At 41.4% G+C, this 15,238-nt stretch overlaps 1 protein-coding gene across 1 annotated transcript in view; it reads right to left on the bottom strand.

Moving 5' to 3' along the window:
* Positions 1-15,238, bottom strand: part of CDH4 (cadherin 4) — a 255,626-nt gene that overhangs the window by 31,388 nt on the left and 209,000 nt on the right. Inside the window, exon 7 of the mRNA XM_036749894.1 lies at positions 2,475-2,728. Coding sequence (XP_036605789.1) covers positions 2,475-2,728 — 254 coding nt within the window. The remainder of the gene's footprint in view (positions 1-2,474; positions 2,729-15,238) is intronic.

Raw genomic sequence — 15,238 nt, forward strand, 5'->3', positions numbered from 1 at the left:
AGGGAAGTTTTTGAGGTGTTGAACCATGAAGAAAATGGCACTCATGTCAAGCTGTGCTTAGTAAACCAGAAGACAAGGCCCTCTGCTGAGAGAGAAAGTAGAAGGATAGTGGAGGTTTGAGGAGAGAAGAAAGGGTTTGGAAAAGGTGGGGGGAGGGGAGGAAGGAGGGAGAGAGATGGAAGAAATGGAGAGGGAGAGGGAAAAGGGGAGGGGGAGAGAGGGGGGAAGGGGAAGCGAGGGAGAATCAGGGATGAATAAGAATGAATAAGAGGATTGCTGAGCAACAGCAGCAGCAAGGGCCTATAACTTGGATAATATAAATTTGTAATGGACCTAACTGGCATGACTGCATGATTTTCTCCATCAGTGTTCTGCAACACATGTATAGGAATAACAAAGGTAGATAGTAGCAGAAAACCCAGGGCTGGGATTTGGCAAGACACATGTGGCAACAGGACAAGAGGAGAAAGGATTCCCAGGGAAGGGGACAGCATGTGATTAAACTGGTTAACCACAGTGTTAAGACTTAAAAAGGGAGGAAAGTGAAATGAGAGCAGGCATGATGGGCTGGCATTGCAGGCAGGGGTGGAGTGATGAGGCCAAAATAAGGATAAAGAATAGGTAAGAGAGGAGTGAGGTAGACATAGAAGGATACGAAGTTAAAATCAGAGAAAGCAATTTAGGAGTTCAATATTAGTGATGGATCACAGGTGATGCTAAGATCAAGGCTGTGATCATTCTGGTGAATGCCTAGGGTAGAGGCAAAATGTAGGTAACAGAAATTTGGGAGGGTGAAGACCTAAGAGCCAAGGTATTCAAGGGGCTTCAATCTGTACATCAACATTTTTAAGCATAAGGGAAGAAGTTAGAGAAGCGAAGACTTGAGATAAGTAGAGAAGATCTTGAGGACGGAGGGAAATGGGCAACCCATTGAGTCAGTCCAGCTCCATTTCAGGGTGACAATGAGCTGGGCCCCAGATGAGATGGGACATCGGGCCAAATATCATTTGAGAGATTGTGAAGTACCATCAATGATCTCAAGGTTCAGGTTACTGCAAAAGTAGCACTGATACTAATGCTCTATGGTTTTGATTAATGGAGAAACATTATCTAAGAAGATCCAAAAGACAATAGAAATCTGTATGGGGGGTTTATGTAGCTACAGCAGATTATCAGTGGTATGAAATGAAATGCTGTAAAAGACATTCTTGAGGACATGTATGACAAGAAGAGAAAGTAGGCTGGTCATATAGCAAGAATGAGAGACAACAGATGGGTAATTTGAGTGCTGTACTGGTATTGACAAACATTAAAAGAACTCGTAGCATTGTAGCATGTTGGCTAAATAGGATAGTCATGGAGGACTTTGGAAGGACATAGGCAAGAGTAGCATAGAATGCAAAGGCAAGGATGGGTTGCCATCTGTACCTAAAAATACCTAAATTGATGGGATTGCAGATCCATAGAAGTATCTAACTAAGCAACAAGGAAGGCTTTTGAAACTCAAGGAGGAACTTTCCTCAATGTTCTACCAGTTGAAAGGGATACCAGCACCTCTGGATGAGAAGGGAAGAAGTTCAAGTGTGTAAAGGACAAGAAATTTTCTTGCTAACCTCCCCCGCTCCCCCAAACAGTAAATGAAAATGTTGGTAATCTTCTATTTAGCAATTTCGCCCATTCCACAAGCCAGGGATGGCTAAAGAATCCATCCGTCACTGGGCAGCCCTAGTCTGACCATGATGTTTCAGTCCTTCTAAGTTGTATGATTCTCCAAGATTTAACCACATATTGAACAGTCTTTTCAAATCCAATCAAGGTTGCACCTCATCTTTGGTGTGAGAAAAGAAAATAATCGTTTTTCCCTTAGCATAGAGCATTAGAGTTCAAGGGACATTGGAGGTCATCTAATCCAAACTCCTAAGGAAATTAAAGTCCCAAAGTGATGTGTTCTGGGCTGCACAATATCATAGCTGAGGCTAGAACACATTGGCTATTTCAAGTTTGGCTCTTTCTTTCTGGCTCTGAATTGTATGTCTTCACACAGCTGGAGATGGAAGTAAAGATAAGATTGTGTGTAGACTCTGAGGGTGGCTGCTCTAAGTCAGCAGATCAGTCCCCCAGAGCACAGGGGTAGATTGCCCAGGGTTCCAAGGCTGGGTTGCTCCCGCCAACCAGGAAATAACCAGTAACCTTTCCCTTAAGGTACTCTTCCTTTTTTTTTTAAGCCTAGGGGAGCATGAGTCTGGTGAATAAGAACTCTCTGGTAGCCACTTGGGACCCTTCTCTATGGTGTCTCAACAGAAGAGAAGGAAGCCATGGAAGCAAGATTGGTTTTGATTTTTACAGTGGGTAAAGTACCTGTTAGCTCTGGGTCTGAGTACCTTTTCCCAAGGTATTCCTCAGGGACTAGCATAGCTGGGTAAAACTGAGCTATTACTTTTGGGTCAAAGATTTTCTTTCTTCCAGGGACCCACCTTACTGCCTGCTGCATGAACCTGTCAGGATCCACAGCAGAAAATGTGGTCAGCACTGTCCCCATGGGAACACCCTCCTCCAGGCGGATCAGTTTGTGGTTAGAAGGGAAATATGGGGCTTCGTTAATGTCCATGACTGAGATGGTCACTCCTGCTGTAGACTGGAAGGACATCTGGATCCCACTGGCCAAGGGTGCTTGATTGGATACCATCACAGTCAGCATGAAAGCTCTGTTCATCTCATAGTCCACAGCCTAGAACAACGGAAACAAGAACAGTAAATGGATAGAAGGCTATGGGAAGGCAGTGTCATTCTTGAGTTGTAGAAACTGTGAAAATTCCTTAAGTCCCACACTGTGGACTGGTATGGAACTGCAGGTTGCACTATAGGTTGGAGGGAAGAAGAAACAAGGAGGTGGTATCACTCACTGATGCAAACCATTGTCCAAAAGTGGACTGGGCTGCTGTAGAAGGCATTATTTTCACATTTTTGTCCTCTCACATCCATGGGAAGCTTGCTGCTCCTAGAATACGCCACTTTGTTCCATCTGCCCCTCTTCACTATGATACGCTGGGTCAGGAGGAGGAATCGGCATTTTTCTTGCCTTTCTCTGCTACTCCCAGACCTTCCTCTGTTGCCATTACACTGTAACCTCTCCTCTTTATGACTCTCTCCTCCTTTCTATGTCACCCAAATCCATATCTTGGTAGTAGTTTTCTACTGTACCCAAACTCATTCTCCCTCCTTTCTCAAGGAGCTGAATAGTACCTGGCTTACAGTAAAAAAAAGCTGATACATAGGGATAGTCAACCTTTGATCTCACCATTGCACAATGTTCTACCTCCATGATCCAGAATTCTGTAATTCCTATGCTTGACCACAGTTCTGACCTGTATAGACCCTCCAACCTCTCCCTTTGCCTCAGTCCTCCTAAACCTTTTCTTTATCATCACTACTACCTCTAGGTATTTCACTTTTCCTTGCTTTCCTAGTCCTTGCTCTGGCTTCATTTTCCTTCCTTTACAATCTTGATCCTATAGTTAAGTAATTCAATTATACCTTGTCCTCTACCCCAAAATCCCTTGTACTCTTGTCCTTTTGCTAATCATGCCTTGTGAAACCCCAACCTTGGGTTACTCCCATCATTCACCATCTCTGTGCCTATGTAGATGATGCTGAATGCCAGTGGAGAAAGTCACATCTCTCTGCTATATGAGCATACTACTAATGAATGTTATATTATTTTAACTGGGCCTTACCACATGCAGCAATCTTTTTATTCTTCCCCAACTGGCTCTCTTACTATACTCCAAAAACCAGCTGTTCCAAACCTTCTGGTGTTTTTTCAAGCCCCCTATGTTATCCTCTTCCCCCTCCTTTTTAGCAGAGGACTTTGCCCAGGGGTGGGGAACCTGTGGCCCTGAGGTCACATGTGGCCCTCTAGGTCCTCAAGTGCAGCTCTTTTAGTCAAGGGCCCTAGAGGGCCACATATGGCCTTGAGGCCACAGATTCCCATCCCTGACTTTGCTTCTCTATTTTACTGAGAAAATAGAGCTCCTTCTATTTTCTTGTTCTGTGCCTTTAAACCCCCACCCCCACCAACACCATCACCGATTCTTTCTTCCTTTACCCCAGTTTTTGATAGAGAAGAATTTCCTTGCTAAAGTGAACCATTCTGCTTATGCTCTTGATGCCATTCCCTCCGATCTCCTCCAAGACTTAGCCCTCTTCAATCATTCCCTCCCTTTCTAATCTTTAGTCTCTTCCTACCTATTGTCTCCTCCCTTGAAGCTTACAAACAGCAGAAGCCTTTGGGGACACCCAAGTTTAAGTGGCCCCGCACGGATGATGATCCTGCAAAGGATTCGGAGGAGTGGTTAGCCAGGTAGGAAAGCCAGGAGAAGAGCAGTGTCATTAAAGTAGGAGAGAGTAGCATTCATTTACTCATTAATTGAATAAGGATTTAATTTGAGGCCTCTCTCTACCTCCAAATGGGAGGATAAATTACTCCATGCCATGATCCCTTCAAGCTCTTGTCTTATCCTCTTTTTTGCCTCTCACGGCTAAAAGCCTAGAAAAAGCCATCTGGCCTAGCTGTCTCCACTTCCTACTCACTTCTCAAGTCTTTGCAATCTGGCTTCTTATCTCCCCAATCAATTCAAAATGTTCTATTCGAGGTTACCAATGATCTCTTAATTGCAAAATCTGATAGTCTTTTCTCGGTTTTCAGCCTTCTTGACCTTCTGCAATATTTGACACTGATGACTGAGCTCTTTCTCTAACAACTGACATTTAGATAGCACATTGAAGCTTTCATAGAACTTTCTATCTTAGCTCATTTGCTCCTGACAATAATCCTATGAGGCAAGTACTATCTATATGATTAACCCCATTTACAGATGAGGAAATTGAGGCTCAGAGAAGGTAAGTGACTTGGCTACACATGGTCACATAGGACATAAGTGTCAGAGGAAGTGCTGGAACCTGGTCTTTCTAACTCCAAGACTGGCACTTTATTCAGTATATCATACTATTGTGACATGGTCTGAGGATGAGGTTCCTTTGCTCTTGAAACAACAGTGGCTCCTTATAGTCTCTAGGATAACTTATAAACTCTTCTCTGACATTTGAAGCCCTTCACATTTGGGTTCTAGCCTACCATTGCACATATTCCATTTCATATATTTTGTATTCCAGCCAAACTGCCCATTTTATGTTTCTTGAACAATGCATTTTATCTCTCATCTCCTGTCCCCTGTGGGCTGTCCCCTATGCCTGGAATGCACTCACTTTTTACTTCTGTCTCAGAGAATCCCTAGAGTCCTTCAAAGCTTAGTCCAAGGGTCACCTTCCATATTAGGTCTATCTCAATTTCCCCAGTTGCTAGTGTCCTGTCCCCCTCCCCACCACCAGAGATTATTTTGTATTTATTTTTCTGTGTACATGTGTTTCTGTCCAATGGAATGGAATGAAAGCACTAGTAAAGATAGGGTCAGTTTCAGGTTTGTTTGTATAACCTCAGTGCCTAGAACAGTGCTTGGCACATGTGGGAATTTAAATCCTTATTCAATTAATGAGTAAATGAATGCTACTCTCTCCTACTTTAATGACACTGCTCTTCTCCTGGCTTTCCTACCTGGCTAACCACTCCTCTGAATCCTTTGCAGGATCATCATCCATGCTGGGCCACTTAAACTTGGGTGTCCCCAAAGGCCTTCTGCTGGCTTTTCTCTCATCCTCTAAAACATCTTTCTCAGTGAGGTCATTAGCTCCCATCCAACACTTTGCAAAGTGACTGGCATATAGTAGTTACTTAATAAAAGCTTGTTGACTTCAATTATCACCCCTGTTTAGATGATTCCCGGAACTTAATATTCAGTCCTATTTAGTCTTCTAAATTCCAGTCCCATGTCACCAATGACTTCTGAGCATCTCAAACTCAATATGTCCCAAATGGAACCTGTCGTCTTCTCCTCCCCACCCTTCAAACCTACTCTTCCAGAGTTGCCTATTTCTGTTGAGGGTGCTGTTGTCATTCTCGTCACTCGGGTTTGCAACTCACAGTCATCCTTAACTCCTCTCTCCCTTAACACCCATTGTCGGTATCAGATCTTGGTGATTTGGCCTCCACAATATTTCTTGCCTCCATGTTCTCTCCACTTACATGATCACTGCCCGAGTTTAGACCTGTATCACCTCTTGTGTGGCCTATCTTTACATTCTTCTAATGGGATTCCTTATTTTTTTTCGTCTCTCTCATTCGACCTTCTCACAGCTAACAAAATAATCCGCCTGAATCACAAGGCTTATGTCACTCCCTGGCTCAAGAATCTTCAGCGACTACAAGTTAAAATTTAAATTCCCTAACCTGATATTAAAAGTCCTTTCCAGTTTGGCCCTGACCTGTTCTTCCAGGATTATTTTGTAATATTCCATTTTAATCATTCTACATTCCAACTACCTTGGCCAACCAGCTATTCCTCAAACTTGGAAGTCGATTTCTTGCTTCTCCTCCATGACTGTAGTATACTCCTTTGACATTCCATCTTTTGTAATCACTAGCTTTCTTCAAGGTTAGGCTCATTTGACATTTTACTGATCTCCCTAGTTAATGCTCTCTCTCTCTCCTGAAATTATCGTGTATAAACATATCTGCGTATCTTTCATATCTCCCACAATAGAATGTAAGCTCCTTGAAGGTAAGCACCATTTTTTGTTTTGTCTTTGTATCCCTAGCACATAACATGGTGTCTTGGTATGTATTGTAGATCCAAACTTAGTAAAAGTTCATTTGATTGGATTTGATTGGTTGGCAGTTAGGAGTTCCCCATTCACGGTCTGGCTTCTGGTGGAAGATGCAACATTCTTGGCCATGGACTCTCTAAGATGGGAATCCTCTTTAAGAGAAGATTTGATTAGACCTCTAAAGATCCTATCCCACTCTGGGATTTGGTGACTTTTTTGAATTGCTCCTATCTCATCAAGTCTGGCCAGCTTCAGTGTGAGAGAGGGCTGTTTCCTAACCTTGTCTCTGACTCAGGGTCTAACCATGCACAAACTATTGAAGACATAGAGGAAGAGATGCAATTTCCAGAGTATTCTGCACGATGGGGAGAAACTGATTCCTCCAGAAGAGGAAGTCAGCCTCAAGAGAAATAATGACATGTAAACTGCATGTCCATTTAGAGTGCCACAAAGTAGAAATTAATCCCAACACCTCCTTTGTCTTTTGTGATTTGTCATTTATAAAGTCTTTTTTATAATCATTGTCTCATTTTATCCTCAAAACAATCCTAGGAGAAATGAGTATGAGGTAAGCCACTTTCCTTTTTTTGAACCTCTGTTTCCCCATCTATAAAATGGATTAACAATACATCACAGGGTTGTGAGGAAAATGCTTTGCAAACCTTTAAGTATCATCATCATCATCATCATCATCATCATTGTCATCAATCACGTCTCCTTGCCATGTTTACAGGAAATAGTTACTCGCAGTGCCTACCACAGCATAAAAGAAGGCTTTGGGAATTAGCAACTCAAGAAAAAGAGCAAAAACTTAAAGGACTTAATTATGGTCTTCATTTCCTGGAAAGGAGATGTAATTATTGGCTCAGGTTTGTTAGGGGTAGCATCCCAAGAATAGCCAGTTGGCTCTGCTTATGAAACATATAACTTTGAATTACTAATGGCTGATTACTAACACACAACCTCTTAATAAATAATTAGTTTTGGAAATAGAATTGTAAAAAAGAAAGAAAATTCATTATTTTAAAAATTCATTCCTTATTGTAGACCTTCAGTTACTATTTTTTTTTCTTTCAGGGGTCTTTGGAAAGCCACATGACAATATGTATAGACAGTCATTCAAAGAAGGTATGCATTTCACATTGCACACCTATGTCACATTTATGAATAAGTGGTCACGTCTTCTCATAAGCCCACCGTGACACATGCACTCATTTGGAGAAATACAATAGAAAGGTCAGCTTTCCCAGTAATGGGCAGCTGGGTACAGCAGTGGAGAGAATACCGGGAATGGAGTCAGGAAGACCTGAGTTCCCATCCAACCTCAGATACATACTAGCTGTGTGGCTCTGGGCAAGTCACTTAATCCTGTTTGCCTCAGTTTTCTCATCTGTAAAATGAGCTGGAGAAGGAAATAGCAAACCACTCCAGTATCTCTGCCAAGAAAACCTCAAATGGAGTCACAAGTCTGACACGACTGAAATGACTGAACAACAAAATGAAAATCACCTACGTACAGGCATGTGCCATGTAACACTGCCTTGACAAATATTGTTTTCTAACAATGTAATTAATCTATCATAATGAAACTATACAGTAACATCATGAAAGGCTACTGTAACACTACTCGTATATATCCCATTTATTACATTATTCTTATCTTTCACTTATAACATTGTTTTAATGGAACTGAGTGGTCCTAACGATGTTATCTTACCAAAAGTGTTTCTGCCAACCAACCAATGTTCTATAGAGTATGCCTGTAATACTGTAATGTTTCTGAATCTCCAAGATTCTTAATAAATGATCTTTTCCTTATTCTTCCAGGAAATAGGTGATGTCAGATCTGGAGATTTTGGCAGTCAAAGATTCTTCCTTATCACACACTCTCTGAAAAATATATTAAGCATTTTCTCCATTAAATGTGTGGTATCAGCAATTGCTCCGTCTTCCTGAAGCCACATGTTATAGCAATCACTCAATCAACCTTGTACCAGGTGCTGGGGACATAAAGAAAAAAACCAAACATTCTCTACCCTCGAAGAACTTATATTCTACTAGAGGATAGAAAATGAACATACATAAGATGTACAAGATAGATTTAGATTGAAAACAAGGTTTTTTTTTTTTGTGGGAGGGGGCAGCTGTGGGGACCTGAAAAGTTTTCATGTAAAAGGTGGTCCTTGAGCTGAGTTTTGAAGGAAATTAAAAATTGTAAAAGGAGGAAGTGAGGATGGATTGTACTGTGGGGAGCAGACATTACAAAGGCATACAAATATTCCTTAACTGTTGGTGTTGCCTAAGGATCATCTCTCTATGGTCTCAGTGACTTCATCAGTTTCCATTGTTTTTATTATCATCTCTTGGTGGAAGATTCCCAAATCTATCCATCCTCTCTCTCCCCTGTGCTCCAGTTTGCTTATAGTAAGATTCTATGCATTTTGGCCATTGGCGCATGCCACTTAAATGAAACCAAGTTTTGTTGTTGGTGGTGTTTAGTCATTTCAGTCATGTCTGACTCTCTATGACCCCATTTAGGATTTTCTTGGCAAAGATGCTGGAGTGGTTTGCCATTTTCTTCTCTAGCTCATTTTATAGATGAGGACACTGAGGCAAACAGGATTAAGTGACTTGCCCAGGGTCACACAGCTAGTAAGTGACTGAAGATAGCTTTGGACTCATGAAGATGAGTCTTCCCGACTTTAGGCCCAGCAATCCATCCACTGTGCCACCTAGCTGCCCTGTGAAACCAAGTTTAAGAAATATGTAATGGCTAAAATTTCAGGATGCTTTCAAATAAACATGGTATTTATACCTGAACTCTGCTTGAACTGTTAAAAGATTGTGAGGCAAAATATACCTTCATGAGGAACATGAAGCTCTGTTGCTTTGTGAATGATAAGTTTATAATTATGGTTCCTTGCAACTAGTGCAGCCTGATTCACACTATTTATGAGTGTGAAGAATGTCTAAACTATGTATTGTACTCCCTTCTCAGCTACAGAAACATGAAACTCTAAAAAAATGTGGAAAGCATAATGAAACATATGGGGTTACTTTGCTCTTAAAAGATTTTGCACTTCGACCTGATTCCCCTGATTTCTTTCCATCTCTCCCCAGAGTGAAAGATGAGTGTGTTTGCTGGCCATTGATGCCACTCAATTAGCAACGTAACTAGCATGTAGCAAAAGGGGCTTTGCACTACGGTGCTGATATTTGGCACAGGTGTGGAGGTATTTCTTCCCCTGGACGAAAGTACATATTTCCAGCAGTGACTTCTATCCTTGTACCTCACCTCATGGTTCTCTGCTGGCCCAGGTCATTATTGGATGCGACCTCCCCCAGGTAGAACGGTGCTGGGAAAAAGGCTATTTTTTGATACACCTGAGGTCAGATTATCCTCTTTGCCACTGCCCTCTCTTTCCACCCCATTTACTGTTTTTGCCTATGGGGAAAATGTTCTTCTGGTAATAATTCTACACTTGACTGAAAGCACTGGTTTGTATGCCTACTCCCCTCCCCACTCCCCAAAATGCCTGTGGCCTCTAATTAGGTTTAACCCCAATGTACTACAGTCTCTAAGTCTCTCTACACCTTTCTTTTCCTCTTCTAAGGATGGGGGCTAGCAATACATCAGCCAGGACTGAATTATGCAGGAATACACCTCAACCTGGGAAGGACAGTTGGCTATAACTTATTAATTTAGAAGTCTATCAATTCCCTTGAAGACAGCTTCTAACATGAGGGTTATTGATTGATTTCAGGGCCAGCATGTTCAGAAAAGAAGAAGGAGGAGGAGGGCAAGGAGAGCAAGGGCAGAATTCAAACTAGAGATGCTTTGGACTCAAAATAGAAAACCTGCATTGTAAAAATAAAACAGCTCAGAAATGGCAGAATCTACTAAATGGACTGGCGTTAAACACTTGTGCAAATGTTCCCAGTATAAAATAAATGATTTAGCCACAATCATGTTGAACACACAGCTAATAAATGAAAAGAATGCAGATTTGTATTCGACATTTTTTTTCCCTCCCCAACAGGCACCCTCTTCTCTCCTACAACCTTTACCTCATTGATGCTGCAGGCACTGACTCATGGAATTACTGTTGATTTCAATAACAGACACATAATAAAGGTGCCTATATAAATACCTCACTGGCTCCTGGAACAGTTGAGTAATGGACTTCAGGAACCAAACTATCCTTTCAGTATTCATACTTCTTTTCTATCTTGTACAGCATCTGCCAATCTGCTAAATATGTCAAACTCTCATAAACATCTAATAAGAAATTATATTTATGTACATCCTGCCCACTGGACTTCTGATTATGATTCGCCCAAGTAGAGGTTTAAGAAAACCCACTGAGCAGCAGATCTATTCTCTTGCTAGAGGAAGGTGGATATGGTTATTTAAATTGGCAAAGGAGTACCAGAGCTGTGCAGAGAAAATAAAGGAAGGCAAACACTGGAGGATGGGGCCCAGAGAGGGCTGTTTCCAGATACATATTATAGAAATACCAAAAGAAGAAAAAAGATGAACTATTTCGACATCCACCTAAACAGAACCTGGGAATTCAGCCATTCCTTCCCCCATTTCTTTAAAGAGTTGATTGTGCAACTTTAAATGGAAGGAGATTAGGTTAATAGTCACAATAACAAAACCCTGTACTAGTCAGTCAATAAACATTTATTAAGCACCTACTATGTGCCTGTGCTAAGTACTAGGGATATAAAGGAAGGCAAATGACAGTTTCTGCTCTCAAAAAACTCAGTCTAATGGGGAAGACAACATGCAAACAACTACAAATTAGCAAGCTATATAAGAAATAATCAACAAAGGGAAGGCACTAGGATTAAGAAAGATCAGAAAAAGCTTCCAGTAGAAGTTAGGGTTTTGACTTGAGGGAACTTGAAGGAAGCCGGGAGGCAGAGATGAAGACTGAGAACATTTCAGACATGGGAGACAGCCAGAGAAAATGCCTGGAGTTGGGAGATGCAGTGTTTTGTCTGAGGAAAGCAAGATGGTCAATTTCACTGAGTTGCAGAATATGTGGCACTGGGGAGGGTATAAGGATTCTTAGTGAGGTTAGGGCACCTCACAAAGCCAATTAGAATTATAGACTATCTGGCTTGGAAGGATCTTTAGAGATCATAGAGTCTAAACCCCCTCATTTTGTAGATGGGGAAACTGAGGCCAGATAAGGGAAACAATAGTAGCTTAGTGGCAGGGCCTGTGTCAGAACTCAGATGTCTGGAATCCTATCTCAGCACTCTAACTTCTGCCATAGAATCTCTTCCCTTTACTTGGAAATTTCAGCTTTTAGGATAGAGATTACAGATCTAGGATGGAGACAGCCTTATATAAAGGAAAGTGTGGGGAGCTAGGAGATCTAATTTCAATTTCTGTGTGTTATTGCACAAGCCCCTTATAAAATCATATAATCATAGATTTTGAGCTAGAAGGGACCTCCAAAGACATCTAGCCTATTTTTACAAATGAAGAAACTGAGGCCTATGGGGGGGGTGTTAAAGGACTTGTCTGAGGCCATTTAAGTAGAATGCATCCAAGGCATTTTTGAAGGCAGGATTTGAACCTCTTTACATATTGATCTCTCTTGTGCCTCATTTTCCATACCTATAAAGTAAGGATAGTGATACCTGTTTTTATCTATTTTAGGGATGTTTTTGAGAGACCATCACAAAAGACTTTCATAGCCAGGTCCCCAAAGTAACAGTGGGCAAGTTATGCCTACAAAGAAAGAAATGATAAGGCCTTGTAGAAAGCAGAAGGAAGAAGGCTAAAGAAGAAGGAAGAAGGCAGAGATTCTCTTGGATAATGAAAATACTGGGTCATAAACATATGGCCAAAAATGCCCTAGATAAAAATGGGATGGAGGGGTGAAAAAATGAAGTGATCTAGAGCAGGGGGTCTCTAAATGGGGACAGGCTCCCAAAGGGGATCTGTTTATTATATTGTGAGCTGAGAGCAGGGACTCTCTTTTGCCTGTCTTTGTAGCACATAGCACAGTGCCAGACACATAGTAGGCACTTAGTAAATACGAGTTGACTGACTGACTGATGAACCAGTAGAAGGTGGGAAGATGATTTGCATAAACCCTCCATGGCAGCCAATCATGGGATCTGTCTCAATCACAAACAAGTTTACCTTATCTCCCATCATTCCCTTTCACCCTCTATCCCCTCCATCTTCTGTGCATACACCCAGTGTCTCCTTTTCTGGATCAGGAATCAGCCTGACTTGGGCATCCACAGAAGATGTAGAGCACACGATACTGGGAAAACTCCCCTAGTTCCCCTTCTGCCCTAGCATACCCACTCTTTGCTCCCCAGATCACCTCATGGCTGCATCAGATATCCAAAGGAGTGTGGGAAAGAGCCATGCTTCTTTTTCATTTAGATGGATTGCCATAAATTGAAGATCTAAGTATATTATCTTCCCCTCCACCTCAAACTCAACCCTTTTTCAATCTTCCTTATTGGTGTCTAGGGCACCACCATCTCATCTATGACTCCACACTCTCCTCATTCCACACATCTAATCAGTTGCCAATCTTGTCATTTCTATTGCTACATTTCTCACATCTAAACCTTCCTCTGTACTTATACAAACATAACTAGTTCAGGCCCTCATTATGTCTTGCCTGGGCTATTGAAATAGCCACCTAATTGGTCTTTCTGCTTTAAGTCTCTCCCTCTTACAGTTTCTCCTCTACACCACTGGCAAAATGATCTTCCTAAAACACAAGTCTGACCATATTATTGCCCTGTGGCTTCCTATTGGCTCTAAAATGAAATATTATTTCACCTTTACCTAAACCTTTTTATTTCCATTTTTGTAAGTTTTGCAATGAACATATTTACAAATAAATATACACACTGGAGGTATGTGATAAAAATTTTTTTAAATTGAAACAGATGCCTGACCAGAAAAATTTTGAAATAATTGAAGTAGGTAACAAGATCGACAGCTGGAAAAGACCTTAGGGATTATTACCTAGTCTAATTTTCATTTTATAGATAAGGAAACTGAAGCCCAGAGAAGGTAAGTAAACTTGCCCAAGGATCAAAACCCAGATCTTCTGATCCCATGTTCTATGCTTTTCTCACTATGTCACAGCTCATAGTGTCAGCGAATCCTCCTGATTCCCAGTCCAAAGTTCTTTCCACTATGCCACACTCTCTGATATGTAAGGATTTACATGGAAGGAATTATTAAACAGGAAGTGTGTACAATCACAGGGTCTGTTTGGACTCTGAGAGGATGCTTAAGTATCCTAACACTGCTGAAAATGGAGTAAAATAGGGAATAATCCAGTAAATGTGACATCTTTGAGCCTCAACACATATAAAATTAGAACAAACTCTTCAGGGATAAGGAAAGCTTCCTAGATTTCCTGACTACCTAACACTGAGAGTTCTAAAAGCCTCCAATCCTATAAACCATCTCAGAGCTCAATCTGACATACTTCATGCCATGGTCTGCCATGACTGTTTGGTCCCAAGTCTCTCACCTGTAACTCACATGTAGCCAAAGCCAGCGAGCCCTTCCCCAAGAGTCTTCCTGAGAATAAGGAGGGATGAAGGTTACGCAGGATGAATACATTGCTTAATAAAATTGTGGTGGTGTCATAATTGAACAAGCTGGTAAAGGCAAGTGATCTTTCTCCTATATTTATTGGTTTGCTTCCCCAGGGGACAAGGAATAATGTAGTATGTCGTGCATTAAAAATTATATCACTGTTCTGAGCTAGGAGGCCTTCCAAAAAACTGTTATAGCCAATAAAAGATCATAGGAGGGTAAAATAAAACATATTTGTAATGGAGAAATCAATAGATAATTTGCTGCAACAGTTTCAATTAGGGAGGCCAGCTACTCCCACCACAATCTGCCTAGTTACCCTCGGATGTGAAGATAACCAGTCTTCTCAAAAGTCTAAATGAGTTTGGGCTGCACTAAAACTTCCACTTGGGCCACTGGAGCTGTGAAGCCCAGAGCTAAATGCATCATATTCTGCCTTATGAGACCACAGCATAACTCAACTTACTTTTTTTTTCTTTCTTTCATTCTCTATCAGTGGGGCTGCCCAAAGCTAGGTGTTATCACCTCAAGATCACATCCAAGGTCACTGTTGGAATGCAAGTGGTTGGTGGGTAGAAAATAGACAGGAGAGTATCTCAGCAATTTCTGTTTATCATTTACATCCCCCCCCATTACAATTGGGCAGTTGGGAAGGGAATTAGATTGGGGTTAAATTCCCAAGAAGATAATCAATGGGGTATAGTGTGGTGTAATTGAAAAAACGCTAGCCTTGGAGGTAAGAGACCTGGTTTCAAATTCTAGTCTGAACACAATGCTGTAAAATGGATCAAAGAGTTTGTATATTACTAGTCTCTACCAACTGACCCAAAACAGTGAGTACAGCACCAGCCCTGGAGTCAGGAGTACCTGAGTTCAAGTCCGGCCTCAGACACTTGACACACTCACAAGCTGTGTGAC

Source organism: Trichosurus vulpecula, chromosome 3 (assembly GCF_011100635.1).
Source record: "Trichosurus vulpecula isolate mTriVul1 chromosome 3, mTriVul1.pri, whole genome shotgun sequence".
Classification (NCBI taxonomy): Eukaryota; Metazoa; Chordata; class Mammalia; order Diprotodontia; family Phalangeridae; genus Trichosurus; species Trichosurus vulpecula.